At 37.3% G+C, this 27,214-nt stretch overlaps 2 protein-coding genes across 6 annotated transcripts in view; one reads left to right on the top strand and one right to left on the bottom strand.

Moving 5' to 3' along the window:
- Nucleotides 1-876: 876 nt before the first annotated feature.
- LOC115451446 (aldo-keto reductase family 1 member B1) lies at nucleotides 877-11,787 on the top strand. 2 transcript variants are annotated; one of them, XM_030179767.1, is made up of 7 exons: nucleotides 877-1,011; nucleotides 7,404-7,546; nucleotides 7,908-8,049; nucleotides 8,727-8,921; nucleotides 9,493-9,692; nucleotides 10,456-10,611; nucleotides 11,664-11,787. In XM_030179767.1, exons 1-7 carry the CDS (start codon nucleotides 940-942, stop codon nucleotides 11,707-11,709), a joined length of 954 nt encoding a protein of 317 aa, XP_030035627.1. In that variant the 5' UTR covers nucleotides 877-939; the 3' UTR covers nucleotides 11,710-11,787. The 2 variants fall into 2 exon arrangements, with proteins under 2 accessions (XP_030035627.1, XP_030035626.1); XM_030179766.2 differs by lacking the exon at nucleotides 877-1,011 and adding an exon at nucleotides 4,350-4,575.
- A 1,192-nt stretch (nucleotides 11,788-12,979) lies between these two features.
- The window catches only part of LOC115451442 (glycerol-3-phosphate acyltransferase 4), a 34,976-nt gene continuing 20,741 nt past the window's right edge, over nucleotides 12,980-27,214 (bottom strand). For 2 of the 4 annotated variants that reach the window (XM_030179762.2, XM_037443205.1), the window contains exons 3-10: nucleotides 26,944-27,068; nucleotides 25,620-25,756; nucleotides 24,757-24,862; nucleotides 23,450-23,686; nucleotides 21,497-21,612; nucleotides 20,725-20,865; nucleotides 18,996-19,205; nucleotides 12,980-18,421 (exon numbers count right to left, since the gene is read on the bottom strand). In XM_030179762.2, the coding sequence (XP_030035622.1) occupies nucleotides 18,334-18,421; nucleotides 18,996-19,205; nucleotides 20,725-20,865; nucleotides 21,497-21,612; nucleotides 23,450-23,686; nucleotides 24,757-24,862; nucleotides 25,620-25,756; nucleotides 26,944-27,068 (1,160 nt within the window). In that variant the 3' untranslated portion in view covers nucleotides 12,980-18,333. Of the gene's footprint in view, nucleotides 18,422-18,995; nucleotides 19,206-20,724; nucleotides 20,866-21,496; nucleotides 21,613-22,925; nucleotides 23,163-23,449; nucleotides 23,687-24,756; nucleotides 24,863-25,619; nucleotides 25,757-26,943; nucleotides 27,069-27,214 lie in introns of all 4 variants that reach the window. The other 2 variants (XM_030179761.2, XM_037443206.1) reach the window with 2 other exon arrangements.

Raw genomic sequence — 27,214 nt, 5'->3', positions numbered from 1 at the left:
TTATCATCATCAGCCACATGAAGTCCACTGCACTTCTCTAAATATCCAGAGGGATCTGTCAAAAGTTCCCTTTTTTAAATATGTCTATGATATATAATTATTTTTATTTTTAGCGTAGGCGTCTCTACTGGAATCTCCCGACTTATCGACTGCAAAAGTAAGCAATGTTCGCGAGACCTCATAGGCCTAAATGTGAATATACTACAACCATATGACGTACACCAGTGGTGAAGGGTCCATATAACCAGATTCCCGGCTTCTCTTTATATAGAATCTAATTATCATCAGAACGATTTGCAGACCGCATTTATGCACATAAGTACCTATATGTTGTGTCGGATTCCTTTTCGGAAAATTTCAACTTTCGCCGCTGAGGCACACCAGACTGTGTCTAGTGCCGCGACAAATGTTCATCCGTGCATGGGCATCCGGCAAAGAATTAGTAATAATTAAAAAGTTCGAGGTACCGATGTATACAAATCTTATTTATCTCTTCCAATTAGTACGTGTATAGTGGATATAACTTGGGAGTGGTGGATGTCTCATATCCTCAGGTGATCATGACTCGTTGCCCCTTAAGTTTTTTTAGTTTCAACACGCTTGAATACGCGTGCTCGACACATTGCCGAAGGACAAATGTTGGTAGAAGAATTAAATACCTAGACATGTTTAGCTCAATTTACACAACTGTTTCTCTAAAAATAAATTATTCAACTTTTAAAATTTGTTAATTTGGTTACAATACCGATTAGGTCTAGAAAATACGTAGTAAAAAAATAGTACGCTTCAATAAAATAATAAACATCAATTGCCCCCTGATAAGTTATCAATCGCAGCGGGATCGTCGATTACGTAATTTATTACAAGAGTTAAACGATAAGACAGTTCACTCAGTGTTCCTTCGCCTCGCTGTGTGGTTGTGTGAAAAAGTTTGTAAAAATGGCGCCCGTACCAGTCGTTAAATTGAATAATGGCCAAACGATACCCGCCTTCGGCCTGGGCACTTGGAAGGTTGGTTATATTTCTTTGACTTCGCATCGCTTCTTTCTTCTATAATGTTTTTAGACTGAAAGCGGCATAATACTTAATGCCGTCTTAAATACTAACATAGACCACGGAAATGTGTTAGAATATTACCTGAGTAGGTACTTATTTTTGAAAACCTATCGATTGGAGAACCACGATGTTTAGTAGCAAATCTTCGTTCTTCAAAGACGCGTATGAAAAAAATATATATAAGTTTCATTAATTAGTAAAAATGCGATTAATATAAACAAAAAAGCATTAAGGCGATACCTCAAGGTCCATTTTCATACATTTTGTTTCACCTTTAATCTGGGTAACTAAACAAGTATTGGCAAGTAAAGAATTTAAATTCACGTCTAGTTAGTGATTAGTTCTCGCAGTTGAAAGAAAACGTAAAAATAATTAATAATCATGGATATTTCGGCCTTTAAAATTTTAAATTTTTTGACGAAATTTAATTAAAGACCATTTTAATTTAACCCAGATTAAAGGTGAAACAAAATGTATGAAAATGGACCTTGAGGTATCGCTTTAACGTTACTCTACTACGAGCTTCATAAATCTTGGCAATCTATAAGGCGCATTCGGTATTCGCGAAGCTTTCTTTCCTTGCATGCTGGGGACACTATCTCTCCCGTCTGTCCAGCACGAACCGATGCGGGGGTGCGTAGTACTATCCTAATATAGCCTAAGAGTTGTTGTGTTTCCAAATAATGAATCGGGTCATCTATCCTCCCGAGGTGTTTATATTACAATTCTTAGAATAATTAGCTAGGATAAGCTGATATCGAGTATTCGGCTTGCGTAATCAAAGCTTCGTAGCCTCTTCTATCCCAATCAGTAACAAAAATTTCAATAGCTCATAGATATTTTCAGCGCCATTAAGTGGTGGAACTGATTGGTGGTACACGTGTTTCTCGTCATATGGCATGCGGTTCTCCAAGCGAAGCGTGAACAAGCAATTAGGAAGCCGGCATAATTGTGTCAACTGTCAAAGGATACTGTCGTTCCTTACCGGTTGACATTTACCTTGGGCTTCACCTCACTGCCGAGGCTTTAATAAAAAAAAATATAAGAAGCTAGGTTAGCAAAACTTATATGTATACTCCTGCAATAGAAAATCCATAAAAAATATTATTAAAAGCAGAAACAACAATGTTTATAACCAAGTCAAAACCCAAAGTAAGTGTAAAGAGCGTATGGCACTCAGGCCTAAGGGGGCGCAAGACGATCGCCCACCAAAATAGTCCCCGGAAAAACGAAAACATATACTTTCTGACCCTTTTCAAAAAACATTTGTTTAAAGGCTAGGCTGATTTTCGCACTCCGTCTTCCAATACGATTAAGACTGCGTTATAACAGACCAGCAAGCTCTATCAGGCCGGCAAACCAATGTGAGTCTATCTTTCATAAGGTATGTAGTACATTATTCATTACGTCTACAATCAAGGCTAACCAGTACACTGTAGGTACTAAAATAAGTGCTTATGTGCGTGTTGTTTGCAATGCAGATTGAATATATGTGTCACAATTAGCATTTCCCATGGTTTTAGTTGGTAAAGGTGTAACACGTATTATGTTGATCGCATCAAGGAAAAAGGTAAAGTTAACAGACACCAACAATCTTTAGAACAATTATTATACCAAACCATAACCGATAATCTAGTGGTAAATAAGACGACGGCTGACAAAGGTCGCAGATTCACAACCACTACCCAAGTGTTCAAAAATATTCATATTGTAGCTAGATTTTCTAATGGTAGATAAACTAGTTACGGACCGTTCTTCATAAACTACAAAATATAATAAAAAATTACGATATACTTCGGTACCGTTGTAATTTCGGCCAACACGATTAATGCTGTGTAACATCCAAGACGGTGTGCTAAACGAATTTCTAGAAGATGTATATTCGAAAATAATAAGTACATTTAGAAAAATATTGGATTTTATACGACTACAAATGTTATTTTACTTTGGTTATATATATTTTTTACTATGTGGATATAGTATCATTAATTTTATAATGACAATGCCACAATTTTTTTTGTTTCCAGAAATCTCCTTAAGTACATATCATTTTAATTTGAAACCAACACGGTTAGATAAAAAATTTAATGAGGAACATTTAATATAATAATAATATCAGCCCTGTATTATAATACTTGCCCACTGCTGAGCACGGGCCTCCTCTACTACTGAGAGGGATTAGGCCTTAGTCCACCACGCTGGCCTAGTGCGGGTTGGTAGACTTCACACACCTTCGAAATTCTTTTAGAGAATTTCTCAAATGTGCAGGTTTCCTCACGATGTTTTCCTTCACCGTTAAAGCGAACGCTAAATTCACAAAGAATACACACATGATTTTTAGAAAAGTCAGAAGTGTGTGCCCTTGGGATTTGAACCTGCGGACATTCGTCTCGGCAGTCCGTTCCACACCCAACTAGGCTATCGCCGCTTTAGGAACGCGAGGAACATTTTGGTAGTTAAAATTTTCAAAGAGATAAAATATTTTTTTAAGAAATTAAGTATTCCAAAATTTTTGTACATACATTCCCGATTGAAACACCTGCGTCGCCAAGTATGGATGGAATTGCTCAAGGCCGTTTGCGCGGGGCAATGCCTTAAGCCAGCGCAGTGGACAGTGGACATAGCTACTTAGGTATTGATTGGAACAATACAAACGTATAGGTGACGATTTAATATGAATACAATATTGTCGTGACTGTTGGCTTTATAATTTAAATGTCCTTGTATTATTAATTGATGTGGGAAACTTTACCGCTTCGCAGTCCAGTATTGAAAATGTTGCTAGCTTTACTCAAAAGATCGGAAATTTATAGAATTATTTAGTTACATATTTTTTCATCCTCATTCACTTAGAATCAAATCTATTGTTAATTGTTCATATGAGTAACTAAGAAATTATATTATTTTTCTTGAGCTACACAGCCAAATTACATAAAAAATATTTTCCACACTCTTGGTTTATCGTAGATAGGAATATATGGAATTTATCTTGAGAGGCAATAAAGTTAACCGACGTCTTATAAACAGCTGTAGATAATATTCGTCTCAGAATATTTTTTGATAGATAAATAATATTACCTAGTAAGTAATCAATACCGTTTCTTCCTCTTGCGTGTATCTACAGGGTATAAAAAATCAAAATACCAATATAATATTTTTATTTAATAAGTACCTACGTTACAAGATATTTCGATTAAATATCCAATTCGAAAATCAAACTCAAAGTATTCCAATATACGTAGCAACTATAGTAGTGATTTCAATGTCCAATACTTTCCGTAGTATTGTAATGCTCTTTGGTCCCATACAAAGGTTGAACTTTGCCATATATATTATAATTCTCTTTGGTTGAACTTGGCAACCGTCGTCCGGCTGTCATCGTCGTATTTCGTATTGCAGTTCGTCTGTAATTATTTAAAAATATTATTCGAATATTGTGTGAAAATGGCCTCAAAAGTGCCGTTTGTTAAGTTCTACAACGGGCTCAACTGCCCGATTCTTGGTTTGGGGACATGGAAGGTTTGTAAAGCGCTATTTTTTGTTGTGGTCTTATGTCATACGTTCATTAAAATTGCCGGTAAATTACTATGTACACGAACACGTATATAAAAAAAGTTATTTCTTTATAATGATTCGTTAAAATCTATGTTGCGTTTCAACAAAGTATTAACTGTCCTAACTTCTAAGCTAGCATTCTTTGATTGTAGGAAATAAATTCGCACACGAAGTACTTTGCTTTAGGGAGGATACTTTTTGTTTTTGTCTTTGATAAATTCCAATTGTGACTATTAATAGTGAGAATAACCATAGTGGCTTATAGTGACTAATAAGTCTCGCTTCAGGATCAGTCAGGGTACATCCAATAAGACAAGTTGGCTTAATAATTATGAAGAGTCATTTTTTTTTAATAAGTTGAAATTCTTATCTGTAATATAGAATGAAAATAATAATGTGTATTGGAACTATAACATTCATTATTGGTAGATATTGATATAAAACAATATTTTAGATTTTATCTTGGTTTTTTATATTATAATTGTCTCTTGACATTTCGAAGACTGCAGCCTTCATGGTCTAGGGGAGGACTGATGTGTGGTCTGAAAACTCAAAGTTACAATATCTATCTACATTTTACAATTATACAATTTTATTAAATTTTTATACTTAATCTGCTATATTCTAAATACTACAACTATTTTGAAATTTAGGTACAACTAAGTAAATCTGTATGATACATAAATATTTAAATTCTATACATGATTGGATCCTGTCTCCTACATATAAACCGCTGAAAACTTGATGAAAATAAGTGCCTACACAAGTATATCACTATTATATTATATTATTAAAAAAATCCTCTTAATCAGTTAGGGATAAATGCTTGAAATTACTTTCCAAAATTTTACCCAAATATACAAAACATTGCAAGTTAAATAAAAACTTGTAAGAAACATTCTGTTTATACTCAAAAATGGCTTTTACACAGGCCGAACTGACAAAATTAAAGATAAACAATTATTTAAATCACGTTTCACATAAATGATTGAGGTCAGTAAATAATTAGTTGATAATTTTTTTATATAATGAATATGTTTTTATGAAACCTTTTTCTAGTCATAAAGTTCTGTTGATAAATTACTTAATTTGCATGTAAATTATCAAATTGAGTATTTGAAAGTGAGTTCTTAATTAATAAGTGTTCAATCATAAAGCTCATTGAGACTAAATGTTTAGTTAAGGTGAACTGAGGTACATAATGTTGGGTGCTATAATAGTATACAGTTAAACCTATTTTTTGACCTTACTGACATTCCGTTACTAAATGAAACCACATACTCGTATTCACCTTTTCTAACATTGTGCCATGTGCATTAAAAATTATGCATTAATAATGAATATTTTCACCGCAAATCCTGGTTTTAGTTTTCCAATTTTTTTACTTACTATATAGTATATACTATTGGACCTAATAACTCTGCTAATGGTATGTTCATGTCTGTATTATTGTTTTGTGATATGACAACAAGCAAAAGGGTCATATCATAGTATTAACTCTAGTATAGCACCCGAGTATAAAGATATCTCTCAGTGATGTGGCGTTTATTCAATTGACTGATAACTATGATAACATCTGACACAGGAAATTAAATAACAGTAGTGTATGCCGATACATCCAAGTTAATTTTATTATTATAAAAAATATATTGTCTTTAAATCAGGTATTTGAAATTGGTAACATAGTTATTTAGTAAAAAGCATTTATAGTACAAGTATATGTCAGGTAATAATGGTTCTGTGTTTTCGTGGCACGTTGTGATGTCGTGTCGTGAATTTTACGTTGATTGTAGATTTTCACTATACGACGTGACAGTGTGAAACAATGTCGCATCGTACCACGTGGCGACGTCGTATCGTGTTTGTGCATAAGGGCTCTAACAGCCGATTTTAATAAAAATTCTAATCCCTACCTTGGGATCAACTAACCAATTTAAAAAGACATTTGCAAGCATGTCAAACTTTATGCTGATGCTAAAGTTGCAGAGCATTATTCATTTTTTCTTACCGTTTCGAACGTAGTTAGGACTGTTATATTGATATCATTCGTAAACGAAGGCCCTGCCTCTCAACTCAGCAACTACAGATAAAACTGGAGTGGTAATCGATTGGATACCACTACACAGTTCAATTGAACCAGATAAACCGATATCTACAAACTTCACAAGGTTTAACTAAACTTCAGTTTGGCATAATCTATGATCGGCATTACTTTGTAAATACGAATCGTGGGCACGGAAAGAGAGTTGGGGATTAAAGCATCAAGCAATCTTTAACTGATAACTGCTGTTGCGCATGTCAGTTCTTACCTGACTATACTTTAGCCTGGCAGGACCGGCTTATATTAATACACTGGACTTTAGGGAGTGCCTTAGGCGCTCACAACCCTTGAAAATTAAGCGACTATGCTGAAGGCGACCCACTAACGAGTTACGAACCTCGACTCGGGACGGACACTGGGAGAGGACGAGACATTAATGATTATGACTTGTCTGATGTTTTCAGTAATATCAGAATAATAACTATGTTTAGTATTTGTCTACGTGATCGAATCAGTAATGAGGAAATATCTGCGGTGGCAGTTGGCTCATCTATTGTATTCATTTCGTCCTAAATGTGTTTGTTTTTGATAGCCGTGAGCCACTTGAATATAATATAATAAAATAAATAAAATAGAAGAACGAATATCACCGACATAAGCCATCAGATAAGCAAGCTGGTGGCAGTGAGTTAATCACAACTAACTAATTTTAAACAATACTCGTTTTGCGGCATACATTTTTGTCTTCCAGTCCAAGCCAGGCGAAGTGACACAAGCCGTTAAGGATGCTATCGACATCGGCTACAGGCACATCGACTGCGCGTTTGTGTACGGAAACGAGAAGGAAGTCGGGGAGGCCATCACTGCCAAGATCAGCGAGGGAGTCGTCAAAAGGTCAGGGAGCACATCACACATTTCTCTGGTCGATAACGGAGATCTAGTTGGGTTTATATAATTGCGTAGCATTTTCGGCGATAGCCTAATTGGAAGTGAAATGGGCTGCCGAGACGCATGCCCACAATTTCAAAACCCAATGGCATAAACATCTCACATTTCTAAAGTTATCTTCCAAAGTTTCGAAGACTGCAGCCTTCATGGTCACGGGGAGGACTGAGGTATTGGTCATCCAAAAAGTCAGTTACAACATCTACCTACATTTAACAATAATATATTTTTTTCACTTCTGAAATTTTTCTTGTAATGTAAACTTCGTTATTTAGCAACATCCGAAGGTACAATCACGTCTGGTTTCCAGGGAGGAGTTGTTCATCACGTCCAAGCTGTGGAACACGTTCCACCGGCCCGACCTGGTGCGTGGTGCGTTGCAGAAGAGCCTCGACAACCTCAACGTGGAGTACCTTGATCTGTACCTCATACACTGGCCTCAGGCGTATAAGGTGGGTTGCAAAAAACGGTTCACTATTAAAAGGCTCTATGTTATATAATATGTATATATCACATGATTTTAAGTCTTTTTCATTAAAAAAAAATCAATAATCCATGAAAGGAGGAACCATCAATCATTATCTTTTCTAATTTTGCCAACATGATTTTTTTTAAATCTCATTTTTGCGACGTAAGGAAAAATTAACATAGGAACTTGTTGCATGAATCCTCCCAGCTGAATTTCGTCTGCGGCGGTCAATCAACGGGGATCACACAAACCTTTGAATTTTGATCCTGCGGACGTTCGTCTCGGCAGTCCGTTCAACTCTTTTATTATTATTATTTATTGTTATTTATCTATAATAAATGATCTTAATTTTCAATCTATATAAAAAATGCACCAGTCAATCAGAAAGTATTTTGGACGCTTACAAATGAGTTATTATAATTGTGATCCTCCTCGGAATTGGATTGAAGATTGAGATTGGGATCGTTTATTGAAAATGGCTGTTAGGATCGTGTATGATCCATCACCCTTATTAAATAGTTCATGTCAAAGTGACTTATCTCCACCTTATGGTTAGCGAAATGAGTTCCAGATAATCAAGATGTCAAGAGATGGTTCTCCCTCAGCAGGCGACACAACATTCCAAATCAAATCAATAGTAATGAAAATCAATTGTAACAGGAAGACGGCCCCTTGTTCCCAACGGATGAGAGCGGCAACATCCAATTCTCCGAGGTGGACTACGTGGACACATGGAAGAGCCTCGAGCCGCTGCAAAAGGAGGGCCTGGTGAAGAGCCTCGGCGTCTCCAACTTCAACTCCAAGCAGCTGAAGAGGCTGCTCGAGCGTGCCAGCGTCAAGCCCGTCGTTAATCAGGTGAGATTGTGACACGGTAATAAATGGTAGAAGAGAGTCACTCACCATGACATAGGCGATTATTAATTTTTGACATTTTTGATAATAATATCAGCCCTGTATTGTATACTGTCTCACTGCTGGGGACAATCCTCCTCTACTACTGAGAGGGATTAGGCCCTAGTACACCATGCTGGCCTAGTGCGGATTGGTAGACTTCACATACCTTCAAAATTCTTATGGAGAACTTCTCAGCTATGCAGGTTTCCTTCACCGTTAAAGCAATTGATAATTTACAAAAAATACACATGACTTTAGATAAGTTAGAGGTGTGTGCCCTTGGGTTTTGAACCTTTGGACATTCGTATCGTCAGTCTGGTCTACACCCAACTAGGCTATCGTCGCCATATTGACGTTCGTTACTAATCATCATAGTAATATATCCTAATTTGAAACATTTGATGTCATCAAGTATGTAAATAGAACTTGCGTCACGATTTCACTCCAAATATGTTGTTGAGGATTTAACCAAACCTCTGATAATTTCTAAAGGCACAATTCTGCTTTTTACTAAAACGCGCCCAAATTCCAGGTGGAATGCCACCCGTACTTGAACCAAGCGCGCCTGAAGAAGTTCTGCGAGGACCTTGACATCAAGATCACGGCGTACTCTCCGCTCGGCTCGCCGGACAGACCCTGGGCGAAGCCCGACGACCCTCAGCTGATGGAGGACCCCAAGCTCAAGGCCATCGCTGATAGACTTGGCAAGACTGTCGCGCAGGTGTTGATCAGGTAAGGGAGAAATAACTGTTGTTCGTTTTAAATAATATAATTTTTAAAATTAAACTATTTTTCGGATTTTATCGCGGTTTTAATGTTTTAGTTTTCTCGCGATGATTCGAAGACTTTGCAGGCTTCTTGATCACGGGGGGGACATCATTTTTGTTTACAATCTGTCGACACTTTGTAGTTCCCTTTTCTGTCTGTCTGTATGTTATTGATTTTATAAAAATTTACTGAACGGATTTTTAATTTTGTATGGAGATAGTTTAAGACCGTTGGGAAAGTTATAGGTTTCTTTCTATAGAAAATATATAGCGGGACTTTTATCCCGGAAAACTTCTTCACGCGGGCGATGTCGCCAGCAAAAGCTAATTTGTCCATAGAGTATATGAGTCCTTTGTTGGATCAGGACGTTGTAATTTTTTACCTAAACGTAGTATCCGTATGGATGTGACGATAACCACAGCATAGTTAATCGTCAGAATGCGCTACCACGGTTATTTCACTTGTTATGGGTGTACCCATCATCAAAATGAACTGGATTTATTCGACATGAGTACGGCGTGTGCGCAACTAATGGGTACAGGATTTGGATGGACCATACATATTTGTGTTTTTTAATAATACATGCTCCTTTGATAAATCATTTAAACTGAACTGTTTTAAATTTGACGTTGTCCTGTAACAGAAGTTAATTCCATATTTTACCACAATACACCAAGGTTTTTTATTTTCCCGGTCAGGCTGTACACTAATGTTTATTTATATGCAGGTATCAGATCGACCGCGGCAACATCGTGATCCCGAAGTCGGTGACCAAGTCGCGCATCGCGAGCAACTTCGACGTGTTCGACTTCAAGCTGTCGGCGGAGGACGTCGCGCTCATCGACAGCTTCGACTGCAACGGACGTCTCGTGCCCATGACCGCGTGAGTACTCCTGGACCTTCGGGAGCTGATGGCGCGGACCTGGGATGATGGAAAACTAAACTAGGGACAGTGGACTTAGGGGTAGTTTTAGGGAGGGCCGGCATAATGACTAACAGTGGCGAAGGATCGGTATAACTCGATTCCTGTCGAATTTCCTTTACTAATGGTAGGTACTACTGCAATGTCTATTACTGCGGCCAAACAGTGTGTAGTCACTGTTGTGTTCCGGTTTGAAGGACATTGTAGCCACTGTAACTACTGGATGTAATAAGACTTAACATCTCATGTCTCAGGATGGCGAGCGTAATGGAATACCAAACAATACTTTGTAATTCAAGGTGTTTACCATCAGCCGAACGGCAACCTCGTCTCGTCATTCAAAGAAATAATAAAAAAGAATGTAGAATTTCTGTAGAATCTAATTATCATCAGAGCGATTTGCACCTATAGTTGGATGCCATTTCGGAAACTTTCACCTTTTGCCACTGATGTCTAAAATGAAAGTTTTAATCTTGATAGGCTAGCGGTAATGGCTATTTAAATTTTGTGGATTTGTTCTCGTCTGGTTCCTTAGGGGTCGTTCATTAATCACGTGATGTTTTAGTGACTTTTCCCCCCCACCCCCCTGGTGTTATGTGGTGAGGTTTTAGACTACCCTCTACCGGTCTCAAAATCACGGGTATTTTTGTTTGTGCAATGGGTATTTAAAATTTTACATTAAATCGCGCCATCAACGTAAAATAAATACACGTAATATCCCATTAACACCCCTTGTGATATTTCGTGATTTTATTTTCCCCCCTTTCGAGCCTCACATGATTAAACCATTTAGCAGCGGAATGTTTGCCGGCAAACATGACAGTTACATGACATTATGCGTGTCACGGAAAAATAACCTATTATGTAGTACATAGTAATGTTATATTCCCGTGACACGCGTAATGTCATGTAGCTGTCATGTTTGCCGGCAAACATTCCGCTGGTAAATGGGTTAATGGACTACCCCTTGGCTACTAGCTTTTCTCGTTCATGTAAAATTGTCTTATTTTCAGATCATTGGGCCACAAGTACCATCCGTTCGAGAATGATGAGTTTTAAGAATACTACTGAGTAATTTGTTATAAAAGATGCAATACAATATGTTATTTTGTTACGTAAATATAATATTATGATCAACTGTTTGTTTATTTCCCTTCAGTAAATTTAAAAGTATTTGTGTGTATTCTATAGACATAAACGTCCATATAAAATATCTCTTCAAAATCTGGGCCCTTATTCTGTATGATAGTGTCAACGCGTAACGCGGCCGTGTCATGTTATCTTCGAGAAATGTGCGTGGAATGGTATTCTGTAAGCCAAATTTCTATAGTCCTAAACATGATGCGTTGTGTTACGTGCTTGTTACGCACTGTCAAAATAACGTGCGGGATAGAGAATAAGGCCCCTGGAGTTACAACTAAAGTCCGCTGCAGCGCTAAAACATCAATCGTCGTCTAATCAAACATTAAACTACAGTGCTAAAGCGCTTTAAATAGAGTATAAGTAAAATGGCGACCAATACCGGATTGCAGTACACTTCAGTTGAATAGCGAGTGTTCGGAACGCCAGATCTAGTACGTAGTACATATACCTATATGGATGGTGTGAAATTTGTGTCTATGATTATGTAATTTTAAAAACTTTTAATCTGCCTTCTAAAACCACTAAAACCTAATTATAATAAGTATATATTGGTTAACAATTTTGGAGTCGGTGAATAATTAAAAATGCTAGAATACAAAGTTCAATTTTAATTGTATGTATGTACGAAGTAGACTCAACCAAACAAGCCTTAAAAACACCACTGTAGGTCACAGGGAAGCCAAATTAGCAATTGCAATTACTTGGACGACATACTCATTCGTTATTTTAGTTAAAAAACCAATAAGGAAATGATTTAAAAAATATTTATATGCAACCAATCTAGATGTATATTCTTTCAAATTAAAAATAAATCCAAATCTGTTCTGAGGTAACAGTTTTCTCATGAAACTCCGAAGTCAAGGGTCTAACAACAATGAAATTTATATGGGACTATACGGGGAACATCAACATTCAAATAAAAAAAGGATCATCAAAATCGGTTCACCCAGCCAAGAGTTCTGAGGTAAACATAAAAAACGTCGAATTGAGAACTTCTCCTCTTTTAAAAGTCGTTGAAAATAATATGTAATTATCTATTTGCCCCTATTCGGCTTTTATAAATGGTCAAAGCAACACTTACAAAAATCTTGCAGAAAGGATTTTGAGTTCAAACTGAGAACCATAGTCCGTACATAAGTTATTACTGGATCAAAGGGATTGTTTTTATAAAAAATAATAAACCAAGTAACCACAATAGGCCTTTATTTTATAACCATATCACTATATTACATTTGATATAAATTATATATAACTAGTACATATAGCACTAACAGTCCAGAAATTGGGCGCGTTCCGTCAATTATCAAGATTTGAAATACAAATATATAAACGTTAAATACATCCATACAAACATGCCTTTACGATTCAATTTCGCTTGAATCCCATAATTCGTTCAGTTCCAACTAGTTACTTACAAATTGATAAACGTAAAGTACAAAAAGCGACTTTAGAAGTCAAAACAATTACGGCCGTTTTCAATAAACGATCTCAATCTTAATCTTAGATCCTATCCCAAAGTAACCAATTAATTTTGTATATGTCAAAAAATCTTTGTCCTGATTGGCCATTTTGGCGACGGATTGAAAAAGCGGTTGGAACATTTTTTGAAAACGGCGGTTAGGCGATAGCAAGTATAGAGCGTACAAGTTGTTTTGAGCAATGTATTAAATGCTTAATTGCACAGTCTAATATCAAAATCAGATATGTCGATGAATCCTAAATAAAAATCTTTTTTTATGACCCTTTTTATGAATTTGGTAATAAACAGTACCTAGATGACGAAACGCAAAAAATATTTTTTTTTCAGATATGATAGTTTACTTAGGAGCCATCGATTTTGAGTACAAATGAAGGTAGGAATGGAGTGACACATCCTATTAATACTTTATGACAATAATGTCTTCCTCTAAATAATAGATTTGGAAATATATCTGTAGGTTATATAAATAAACCACAGTTACTTTGTAATTATATTTTGCTATATTTATCGAAATAATCACGACTAAATTGTAATTATGATAAAATGTGATGTTTTTTTCTGAGTTTTTTTTACTAAAAACAAAATAAATAAATTACCTATCTAAAATATACTATGACCATTTTGCATGGTCGCCTCGCAGGTTTTAAGTCAATATCCGAGTCATTTATCTATATTCTCGTGCTAGTAATATCTCTACATTGTTCATTTTGATTTTCTGGTTACCCGGCTACTTCTATCAGCTGTACACAGTATTGTTAAGGAATGCGGATATTGAAATATCTTACATTATTAAAATTTTAAATTAATAAACTAAAATACGAAAAGCAGAATGATAATTTAAATAGCAGTTAACTACTTTCAATAATAGTTGATAATGACTCGCGAGTCATAAATATTGCTTGTTTACTTTTTCGATCTTGACAGTCTGCTAACTCAGTAAAGTTGGACTAGAAGTCCGCAATTGTCCGAAAACTGACCTTTTGTTTGGTTTTTCGTTAAGAACTAAAAGGTAAACCTTGAGTTTGCCCGGATGAATTCATCAACCAGCCTAGTTTCAGAATGTAAAACTTCCTGCAAATATTTTTTTATTACTTATCTATTGTTATTTTATTTAATAATAGAGATAGACTACTAGAAATATATTTTTATAAACCATTGTATGTCTTTTATTTGTGTTCGTTTAGTTTATTATGGACAGAGAGCCATTATTTGATTTTTTTAAATATTGAATTTACTATGTTGCAATATTAAAAATCAGATTTATAATTTATTTTTAGTCGACACTATACCAAAGAAATATCCGAATTCCTTAACTTTTTTGTATACAAAAAAAACCAGCTTGTTCTTATGTTTTTTTTATTAACATAACAAATCAACAGAGACTCATGTCCCAACCGCGCTTCGTACAAAATACATGCATCATTTCACCCGACAAATAACAAGATTAGAAAAATATTAGGCTCTCTCCCCTTCTAAAGGGGCTTGGGCAGACAACCAATCCGCCATATACTCCTGCCATATTGTCTTTTGGCGCCAAATAAAAAATATACACCTCCGCCATATTGATTTTTGGCGCCAAATAAAAAAACGACTTGATTTACAAGCTAATCAATAAGATGGCCAAATGGTAAGTTTTATTTACTGTCTTGAGGCCGATTTCAATAATATAATAAAAATAAATACAATAATAGAATAAAAGATCCAAAATTTTGTTCGGTTCGACCAATAAGACTAAAGTTTACTAACATGCTGACAGACTCATCGGTTTGTCTTCGGAATCGCTCCAAAGATAGCAAGTGACGTCCAGTAGTGTAACTTCACTGAAGGTTCGAGGCTAATAAATCGAACAGGCGTCTCCTAGTGTGAAAAATCTGTACCTTTATATTTTTTTCCGCGGACCTTTTGTTTCTTACAAGTTTCAATATACAAAATTCTATCAGCCCTTGATATATTGTTCCTTTACTGGGGAGTTTAAGCCTTAGTCGTTCATGCTGACCTAGTGCGAGTTGGCAGACTTCACATACCTTCAAAATCCTTATGGAGAACTTCTCAGGTATGCAGGTTTCATCACGATATTTTGTTGTATCGTTAAAGCAAGCAAGATTTCACAATACACACATAACTTTAGAAAAGTCAGAGGTACGTGCCATTGGGCTTTGAACCAGACATTAGTTTCGACAGTCCGTTCCACCCAACCCAACTATTGCTACTCACAATACGCAAAGGATTTAGAAAATATTGCAAAATTTCGCGATGCCCTGATACCCGTAGCATTGTGTATTCGTATTGTTACACCACTGGCTAGATCATTTTTGGAAATCTTAATATGAATTGTCCGACCTACTTTTCCGGTACTTTTTTTTTATAAAAAAAAAAATACCTTTTCCTTCTGACATATTTAAAACGTATGTTATCTATTAAGCCTCCCTAAAGACAGGGATATGTTGAAATAGATATCAAACCTTGACACAAGGTACTGAGCGAGACGAAGATGACTAAAATTCCCCTCAGTTTGCAGAGGGGATAGAAGTCCTAACAAGCTTAGACCACACACAGCAAAATCTACACAGTAAATAGTGATCCTAGAGCATAGCGATTACAACTAACAACGGTTTCTAATTGTTCGTTGATTTTATGGATACTAGCATACAGCTTCGCTGTTCAATAAATAATGATATTATTAATTTAAAAGTCCAAAATAATAATTAACGAAATTTTGTGTAATTGTTATAAAAATCATGTCAACAACTCACAACCGTCGCCAGTCGCAATCGCCACGCCGTCGTACCTCGTCATTTGCCAGGTGAATATATATATAAAATACAGTCTGTCCGTTTGTCAATCTCACTCGCGTCGTTGACCCGTAGTGATGTGGCGAGTGCACGAATTACGTTTCGCGTTCAATTCGTTTTCGTTTATAATTCGATTATATAAATAAATAGTGACTGGTTTGACTAATATAGCAAACGTTAGGGAACACGGTGGGAGAGGCTTGGCAGTTATAAATATCAAAATAAAGCAAAAAAGTTTCTTACGTAAAGTATAATCGATATAGATATTATTTAAAATAGATACTTACATAGAGTATAATAGACATAGATAATATTTAAAATAGTTTAAACATTTTTTTTATACACCAATAGATTTTAATTATCAAAAATGGAGTGTGTAGGAGGCAAGATACATGTGCAGTCAGAATTCTTTTATGTAGACGACAAAGCTATGCCGAGTTAAAATTATTATGCTGTATAAAATGTACACAATTAGTAACAAATACCATGTAGATCACAAGTTAGATTGAATTTCGACAAGTACTAAATGCCCGTAAGAAACAATTATTTGATGAATAAGGACGTAGTAAAAACTATCAAGTTGTATGAATTGACTAATGGACACTGGGAAACCATAATTATTATGAATAAATGTAACTTTTTACCAAAAAATTTCTCCTTTTTTTTTTAAATATTTTTTTTGGCATATAGGTGTTCAGTGATGGCAGTAGATTACGATTTTTGTTGTTTTTTTTTTTAATTAAAATCTAATGGTGTATGCATAGTATAAATTTTGATAACTATAAACTTGTCAAAATTATTTAAATAAAAAATAAGGACACGAATTGTAGCAATAAATATCTACATAATGTGATGTTTATGTTACTGTTTCTTTGTAATAATTTATATTAAAATATTGTAATGACCATTCTATACTCTACATAACTCTTCGTCGTTGCTTTATTTTGAGTTTAAACGTGACTACGAATAATACAAAACTCAAAAACTCAAGAACAATATAAAAAAGCATTGTTCAGTAGAAAATATAAACTATTAAAATATTTACAAGCCTCGCAATAGCTCAGCACCAACTCGAACTTATGAACTTTATGTCTTAGTAAACACTACATAAGGTATATTTCTACTTATATAATGTATGTTTTTTATAGTGCAATATATCGACTTCCCTTAGCATTGAAATGGTCTAGAAAGTTCTTTGAATCATTATGCAAGGAAAGGTTTCCCAAATTGACAATTCGTTATTAAATTGTTATTCAAGTCAGTGTTGAGCCAATAATTATGAAGCGTCATCACTTTTAACTTTTCACGCTACCCGACCGTGTTCAGCCATCACGCTGCGACCTAACTAAATAATAAGTTGGCAGAACGGTTTGCAATTCTAAATGCATAACGTTAGAATTTATTTTTGATTAATAGCTTTCTATAAAAGGTTTTGATGCGTCGGATTTATAGCAGAAATGATTCAATCAGGGGCCTTATTCTCTATCCCGCACGTTATTTTAACAGTGTGTAACAAGCACGTAACACAACGCATCATGTTTAGGACTATAGAAATTTGGCTTACAGAATACCATTCCACGCACATTTCTCAAAGATAACATGACACGGCCGCGTTACGCGTTTACACTATCATACAGAATAAGGGCCCAGAATAAAGTTTTGACACGCTGACGATTTAATTTGAATTGTTTATTCTTAATTAACGTTTAGTTAGTTATACTGATTATTGGATACTATTTGACATGAATACTCCTAAAAATCAGGGTAGATATTGATTATATTAGAATTTTTCGTAATATCTCCGCTGAACCCTATTCTGCCAAGTTATTGGTACTTTAAACAGAGCTAAAAAGGCCTCTTTAGGTGAGATTTCGAGAGCCATATTCACATCCAATATTTTAATTAATATTTAGCTCTTTATATAAATTTCTTTACATAACAGTTACAAATGTTTAAATGAACAATAATAAAAGCAAAAGTATTAACCAAAATGGCTTTTTTAAACCATAATATAAGGTCAAATAGGCCATTTTGAATCAAAAAGTTATCACATTCCTCATTAACACAATACGCCTTTTTTTAGACAAGGAATATAACAATCAGCCAAAGAGGCCTTTTAACCTCCAAAACTCGAGGTTAAACCCCAAAAAACTTATCACTGAGTATCCGCCCGCACAGTCCTTCGGCCTCGTTTCGGCCTTCGCATTCGGCGTTCGCGTTCGGCGCGGCCGCCCGCCACATCACTACCCGCGCACGTTACACTACACACTATTCGCCTTTTAACCGTTTGCTGAACTCCTCCTGTTGCAGCTCGCGCCATTCCTTCTTCGCTTTCATGCGCTTCAACTGACCGTCCCTGAAATTAATATTATACGTGAAGTTGATTGGTAAAATACTTGTGGGAATAAAATGTATTTTCAAATTGAAAATGAGAGTAATTATTGCCTCGGTTATATTACGGTACGACTGCAGTGCTGAGGTCTCGGGTTCGATACCCGTATCAGGCAGATATTTGGTTTTTCTATTTAGCATCAGCCTGGAGTCTGGAACTTGTGCTCGATATTGTAATAGGCTCGTCCCCTATCACATGGGATGAAATACACACGGCGGAAAGTTGGTACACCAGTTGCGCTCTGTCTACCCCTTCGGGGATAAAAAGCATGATTGTGTGTGGGTACATATGAAAATGAGAGCAAACAATTTATTAAGCGACGGCTCTCCCAAATTTTTTTCGTGTCCTTTGGCGCTGCCCTAGGATTCGCCCCCCCCCCTCCCTACGCTCCACACACGCCCACCCTACAAACACTAAAACTAGAAGCCTTCGCCACCGAGGATCAGAGCACACCCTCGACCCTTGACATCTGGAGCGGCCACTCCGTGAGCCCCATACCCTACCCTGACTCCCCTAATCCACCAAGCCCCATACTAACCACATGAGATCGACGAGGCCGCCCCGCGTGGCGATGGCCGCCTTCACCCTGTTCGCGAAGTCCACCGCGGACTCGTCCGGCCGCCGCTGCATGGCGGGCAAGTACCACACGTGGCACACGATGGCCCACGACGTCATCATGTTCAGCAAGTAGTGCAGCATGCCGTACCGGGAGCTGTTCCAGAACGCGTCGCCAAAACGCGGGTCGTATCTGGAATACATATTTGTGTGTAATATATTAAAGCGGCGGTGGCCTAGTTGGGTGTGGAACGGACTGCCGAGACGAATGTCCGCAGGTTAAAATCCCAAGGGCTCACACCTCTGATTTTTCTAAAAAAATATTTGTGTATTCTTTGTGAATTTATCGTTCGCTTTAACGGTGAAGGAAAACAACGTGAGAAAACCTGCACTTCTGAGAAGTTCTCTATGGGAATTTCGAAGGTGTGTGAAGTCTACCAATCCGCACTAGGCCAGCGTGGTGGACTAAGGCTTAATCCCTCTCAGTAGTAGAGGAGGTCCGTGCTCAGCAGTGGGACAGTATATAATACAGGGCTGATATTATTATTATATGTAATATATTTGCTAGTGGTGGGATATATTTTATATCCTTGATAGCGACCACCGTACACAAGGTGTTAAAACCCGCCATAGTGGCCCATGTAAGTGTCGCGTTCCGGGATCATTATGTCTATATCTGGTTCCAACAGGCCGGCATAATTGTGTCGACTGTTGAGGGGTAATCATCTCTCGTCAGTCGACATTCTATTGGACCCTACTCCACACCATTAGGTGCACTATGCCATGCTCATATAAAAAAAATTGAAAAATCATTGTTGATAACACAGATAGCCCGTCATAATTACCATTGTTACACAAAATCAGTATGGAGTGACAGTTATATCTCATTCGCACACTCAGTGAGATTTCTAGAAGCCCAGGTAATCCTTCCTTTCCAATATTTACTGGTGGTAGGTCTCTCGTGAGGGGCCGTCTTGGTAGGTAGTAGGTACCACAGCTATGTCTATTTCTGCCGCCAAACAACAGTGTGGATTCACCGTTGTGTTCGAGTTTGAAGGACATTGTAGCCAGTGTAACTACTGGACATAATAAGACTTAACATCTCTTGTCTCAGGATGGCGAGCGCAGTGGAATACCAAACAATACTTTGTAAGTTAAACTGTTGGATGGTGTTTCTACCGTTTATGGGCGGTCGTATGGCTTACCATCAGGCGAACGGCGGGCTCGCTTAATCATTCAAGGCTATAAAAATAGTAGACAAATATAACCTTGTAACGTCACCGTAGTCTCATGGTAAAAATCGGGACACAACAGTGTCCGTCAAGTTCCGTAATAAATAACAATAACTACCAACCCTAGTTATATAATACAGGGTTATATATTGTAACTAACCAACTATAGTTCATTCCGTTCGTTCATTCAGAAATAAAAATACATACATAACATCACGCATTTATCCCCGAAGGGGTATGCAGAGACGCAACCATGGCACCCACTTTTCGCCAAGTATGTTCCGTCCCATGATGTGATAGGGGGCGAGCCTATCGCCATATCGGGCACAAATTCCAGACTCCGGGCTGATACTGAGCAGAAAAACCCAAATATCACTTTGCCCGACCCGGGATTCGAACCCAGGACCTCAGAGCGCTGTCGTACCGCGCATGCAGTACAACTACGCCACCGAGGCAGTCAGAAATGAAAATAACACTCACTTAATAGCGACTGGGTATATGATGCCGCCGACTTCGAAGCTTCCCTTCTTGAACTGCATCACGGATGTGTTGTTGATGCAGGTGCCCTCGGGGAAGATCAGGATCGGCGGGTTGTCCGGCACCGATATGTGCTCCTTCAACCTGTAATACAGGGTGTTGAGAAAAGCGGGTATTTATAAACTCGGACTGGCGTACAGGGTGTGACAAAAAAATTGCCTATTCGATAATACAGAATATCTATAGATATTCTAAAACAAAATCCTCAAAAGCTGTATGTTTGTATGTGATCGATTTTCTCAAAATCTACTGAACGGATTTTTATGAAATTTAGTATGGAGATAGTAACACGAGAATGTTTATAGCGGGACTTTTATCCCGGAAAAACTCCTTCAGGCGTTCTAAATCGCCAGCAAAAGCTAGTTGTCCATATATGGCAACGATTTTAAGACGTTAACTTGTATCAAACATGCAAACATCTTTACAAACATTGATATCTATAGAATAAAGAGTGAACTAGTTTGTGAAGACGCGTGGCCTGCGTGACGTCAACCGTAGTTGTGGAAGGGAGGAAGGAGAGCTCGAGGGAGCGCCTGCGCCAGTGCGGACTCACTGCGTCGTTGGCATTCGAACGAGACAGTCGTTACAATGTTGTGTCAAATCTCTGTCAGTTTTAATAATTTATAATTTATCAAAGTTTAAAATTAGACTTGTAATAGTTTTTATTTTTAATAACCTTGGATTAAATTCCTAAGTATAGATAAGCTGGACTGACCTCCTGGCGACGGCGTGCCTGTCCTTGACCTCGGACCTCTCGAACCAGATGTGCGGCGAGGCGCGCGCCAGCGCCCGCTGCAGCAGCCCCAGGAAGCCCCCGTGCCTCTGGCCAATCTGCAACCACCATGCTACACTCACTACCACTCCTTGGTTTAACGGATTATGTAATTAATAATTATTATCATACTAGATCTGTCATAATATTAATTTTTAATGAAATTATTATATACTGTCCCACTGCTGAGCACGGGTCTCCTCTACTACTGAGAGGGATTAGGCCTTAGTCCACCACGCTGGCCTAATGCGGGTAGAGTTCACACACCCTCAAAATTCCTAATAGAGAATTTCTGAGGTATGCAGGTTTCCTTACGATGTATTCCTTTATCTTTGAAGCAAGTGATAATTCACAAAGAATACACACATAACTTTAGAAAAGTTAGCGGTGTGTGCCGTTGGTATTTGAACGTGCAGACATTCGTCTCGGCAGTCCGTTCCACTCCCAACTAGGCTATCGCCGCTTAGCTATGATTAACTCAAAATAAAGCTTTATTGTTCTTTAAAATCAACATTTTATTGTTAAATTCAATTATAATATATTGTAAAAATTTGCATTAAAAATACCCAGTACATGCATAATTGTGAAACAAAATGAATTCTTTTTTTTTATTTTACCACATCCAACTTCTTAAAACATAAATTAAGAGTTAATTATCCAATGCGAATTAATTTTAAAATTTGCTAAAATATTAAATAATTAAAAATAGATTATAAAAAAAAACTGAATTCATTCTGTTTCCAGCCCACACATAGCATTCTGAACGTACAACATCAACCCGCTTTTTACTAATATAAAGAGGAAAAGTTTGTATGTAGGGGCTAATCTCAGGAACTACTGAACCGATTTTGATAATCATTTCACTAATAGGAAGCTTATTCTCATTATTCTCGAGTGCTATAGGCTACTTTTAACCTGGAAAACTTTATCACTCGCGCGGAACCGTGATCAACAGCTAGTGTAAAATAACAATATATAAATTACAAGACACCTTTTATATTCTTAAAAGTATGTCGTGTTTGTTACGCCACTTACATAAGCTGTGTGTATGTAAATAAAAATTAGCAGGAACCTGCTATCTATTTAGAGGTAATAATCAGTCCAAAGTATCCTCAAGTTACAGTTACATTTATGCCTCAATAGGACAAGGTCGTCTTTTATCCATAATCATGGTTCGATAAAATTTTGAGGTAGATTGGTGTGGTCCTAATAACTTTTCCGTCTATTAGAAATAACCCAGAATTACTTTGCAGGTAACAAAAACTAAATGAATATCTTCTTCTCACATGGTCGCTACTTACCATCTGGTCGCAAGCCATCCTTTGGTAGCAACTCACAATGTGGTCGCAACTTATCCCCGGTAGCAACTTACCAACGAGTAACAATTGTCACACATGAGCACTAGGGCGTCGATGGGGCTGGTGTGGTTCGCGACGCATATCCCCCCGTTGGCGGGGCGGTAGTGGGCGTCGTGGTACGTGATCACGGCCGAGATGGACCGCGAGAGGAACCCGAAGCAGTGCAGCGCCACCGCGCGGTTCAGCCGCTTCTTGAGAGGGCCCTCGGGGACGCAGCCCACGCACGCCGTGCTCACCACCAACCACCACACCTGCGCCACTCGCACGTCAGCACACCCGGGTGTTGTTTTTGGACCCGGGTAAACCCAAGCGTCCCGACATTACATCCCTTGGACATCACATACCCAAAATATTTTTGAAGTATTGGTACCCGGATATTACACAAAGAGGATTTAAGGTAATAAATCGTCAAATAACTCACATACACCTTAAATTCTCTAAAACATTTCCGACATAGAACCCGAGTCATGCGCAAAATAAGACATACACAAGGAAGCTTGAAACGGAAAAACTACCATTTTGAACCGAAAAATCCTACCAAAGAGAAACACGTGTTAACGCTGAGCACCGCAACATCGATCGGACTGGTGTGGTTGGCAACACAGAAGCCGTTCGAGCGCGGCATGTGTTGTGTGTCGTGTAAGTAGATAACGGAAGAGAGGCCACGAGTGATTACTCTGATCGATATCTTGTACGACAGACGACCGAGCAGCCTCCGCAGCGGGCCCTCGGGCAGGAAGCTCACAACGAATGTAGTAACGATCATCGTCAAAACCTGGTGTCAGTTTCAATTTAGTAGGTTTTGGTAGAAATTTATTTGAATAGTAAATAGAGCTGCAATTTATGCAGAACTTATATTAATTTAGTGTCTATTATATTCACAGAAACATGGTTCTTGGAACATATTTGGAGAAGTGCAACTATCAATTATTGCGAAGTATTAATTCAAAATGTAAACATTTCCTAAATCTTAATAGGCCTACTGAAAAAATATTTCAGTAAAAATAAATAAATTGATTTTAAATTTTGATGGTACTAAAACCCAATTGCCAATCTTTGGATAGTCACCACAAAAAAGAAGAAAAGTTAAGAAAAAGAACACATAAAATATAACAATCCAAAATTAAGAACTAATAATGTAATTCGCTCTGGGAATGCTAAAACGAATTCTGGTAAATTTCTGTCATGTTAAAAATTACGAGGCCTCAACGTAGTTCTCATTGACTCATAAGTCTCTACAAAGTTATGAATTAACTTTTTAGTGTTGTTTCATCCGTGATTAAATAAAGTTAAAGGTGTTATTACACTAAACGAGGTCATCTGGCTGTTAATTCGCTTGCAATAGGGTAATTTCCTATGTACAATACATGTAAAAGAAAATAATATAAAATTTATTTTTTATATTATTTATGTGAAATCAGCGAATAAAGCAGATATTAATATTTGAAACATTATTGTGAACACTAGTGGGGGCGTGGCGGTGTTATAGCGCTATCTCTTTCTCACACAAGGAGCATAATGGCCCGGTGACTCCACAGAAGGTTATTTGCGTTATTCAATAGCTACCGCTTCCACGTAATTTCAGAGCTTTATAACTTATTTATTCTATTAATTATTTTTCCACTAGATTTTGATGACAAATATTTTTGATAAATGCATAAAAAACTAGTGTACTAGCTTTTTCGGTAGTGTAACGAGAGCCTTCACTTTACTTTACCACGGATGAAATAACCCAGCCTTTTATCTAAGTGAAACTAAACTTTACACAAAATTTCAAATTATATAAGTTATATATTTTGAAACTAAACTTTACACAAAAGTTCATGTTATAATTTTGGAACTTACCCCGAAGACGAAGACCAATATCCTGAGCGGCAGAAGGAACATGTATCTGACGACGAAACCCATCACCCAGATTATCGTCAGGCGCCATGTCAGAAATTCGTATTGTCTGCAAAAGTAACATTTAAATAAATTGACAGAGTAACAATGTTATACATACATTTTTATATTGCTGTTTTTAATGAAGCGTTCCTTTACAATTAATTGTGTGTAAATCGCATAGTAAGCTCGCACAGATATGAAATTCGACTCTCATAAGAACACAATACCGGCTACCCATCACTTATTAACCTCTGTCTAACTATGCGAGGTTAAATGCATAAATTTGAACACAGGTGCTAGAGACTTTGCCGCCCTGATACCCACCCCTACAACTGTTAGTCAGGATCAGCAGTGGCACGCATTTTATGACACTGAGCAGTGACAGCTAATATGTCTTTATCCCGCAACGAAATTAATCAAATAGAAAGATAGGGAGGAGGTGGAAATATTAATTGTCCACTACCCTCTGTAGCAAAGCGGGAGACAAAATAATGAACTAAGAGGCGTGTCAACCTCAAGGATAGGGATGTTTACAACTAGATAGCCAGTTATAAAGCGCCATGGATAAAAATTAAAAGAAAGGGTCCTATTATAAAACAGAGGTGCTACCAGGGCACATACTTTTGGCCATCCGTGTTCCATCCCATGATAGGGGAGGCAAGCCTATCGCTATATTGGGCACAAATTCCCGACACCTGGGTGGTACTGAGCAGAAAAACCTAATATAATTTTGTCCGACTCAGGTTCGAAGTACGCCAACGAGTAACAACGCCACCGAGGTAGGCAATCAACGATTGGAATATTAAATCGTGAAATCACATTACCTATTCGTTCTGGTGAGCAGGTTCCAACTCCTGAGCTCCTCGGCCTCGAACACGGACGTGACCTGGTCCTCGATGATGGCCTCCATGCCCGCCTTCACCAGGTCCAGGCAGTGCGACAGGTGGAAGTCCAGGTTGTTCTGATGACGCAAAAATATGAGTTAATTAGAAATATTAGTAAGAGTTCGTTTGTGCTTTTTTGATACTGATAAGATTTTTGTTCCTAGAGAAACATACGTAAAGATAGCTATGAAGTGCTGGAGGAAGTTGGGAGGGGTTTATGAGATTTAAGTGTATTGAAAATAATCAAAAATGTGTGTCATTCAAAATCTAACAGAAAATCTTTTTTCAAAATCCATGCAATAAAAAATAAGTTATAAAGCTTTGAAAAGTGGTGGAAAGGGTAGCTCTCAAATGAATGTTATAACAAACTGTGACGTCATCAATTGTCACCGAGCATCATCTACGTGCGTGAGAAAGAGATAGCACAGATAAACCCACCACGCACCACTTACATTCACAATATATCAAAGATTAATAACTGAATTCTAGAAAGAATCTTTTTTTTGTATTATTTTTATTTACGTATAAAATAAAGCACAAATTCAAACTACCCTATTTGTGGAAATTTTAAGGTTGTGATAAAAAAACGGTTATTGCGCAGGACCGTTTCAGACTCTTATTTTTTTCACAACGGTCAAAGCTTTTGTTAGAAGTTTCTAAAGTACAAAATTTTCTACCAATATGAACCATCTTCATAAACTAGGATAATCGGACCAGTTACTAGAAGTTGATCACCTGCGCGTTTAGTAAAATTAACCCCCTTATTCATAGACGTATATATTGAGATACAATAATATGAGCCAATCACAACGGCCCTATGTCTACGCACTGCGAAGGCTGCCATGCCGTCAGCACTGAGAAACAGACTTGTTGTCACAGCAATACTCCGTCCTTAGATAAATAACGTCTATGAATACGGGCGTAAATTTATTTATTTATTTATTGGATATTTAAGGGAAACATACAAGCAATAATGAATAACATTAAAATGAAGCAAGTTAAGTAGTACATGTCTCAATTAAGTTTCCACAATTAATCAGCTCTTTAACATAAAAATGAGAATTTAATATAGTTAAGATATAGGAAATAACCCGCCACCAAGAGCAGTAACAACCCAGTAATGCATAAAAATATAAAATAAGAGACAAAAAAAAAATAACAGACACAATGCTATCACATTATGTTTTCAATAATCCCATTGATTGCAAGCTGTTTCTGTTACTCGTTTTCTAAAGTCTACATAGTAAATGTTCCTTTGCCTTACCTCCCCCTTCCCCTGCTCAGGTTTGTGCCCGTTCTGGACTCGCTCCTGGCTCGAGCTCCTCTTGTAGTTCAGCTCCGGTGAGGGTCCCAGTATCTCATCCCTTTCGATCACTGTCATCTTTGTACCTGCGGGGGAGAGATGGAGATATATTTGAGAAAGAAATCGTATTTAGATGAAGTCAATGGTTTTGTCATATATGTACAAAGATCAATGTGGGTATAAATTTATGTTTATTTTTGCTGTTAGCAGCAGTGTCAAAGTTCTGTTGTGT

This window comes from Manduca sexta, chromosome 26, assembly GCF_014839805.1.
Source record: "Manduca sexta isolate Smith_Timp_Sample1 chromosome 26, JHU_Msex_v1.0, whole genome shotgun sequence".
Classification (NCBI taxonomy): Eukaryota; Metazoa; Arthropoda; class Insecta; order Lepidoptera; family Sphingidae; genus Manduca; species Manduca sexta.
This window is presented reverse-complemented; position numbering and strand designations above follow the sequence as displayed.

Coding starts and splice junctions, on each gene's coding strand:
- LOC115451446 (XM_030179766.2), top strand. CDS start 4,501: ATGGCCTCAAAAGTGCCGTTTGTTAAGTTCTACAACGGGCTCAACTGC. Junction 7,547..7,907: donor AGCGAGGGAGTCGTCAAAAG/GTCAGGGAGCAC, acceptor TCTGGTTTCCAG/GGAGGAGTTGTTCATCACGT. Junction 8,922..9,492: donor TCAAGCCCGTCGTTAATCAG/GTGAGATTGTGA, acceptor CCCAAATTCCAG/GTGGAATGCCACCCGTACTT.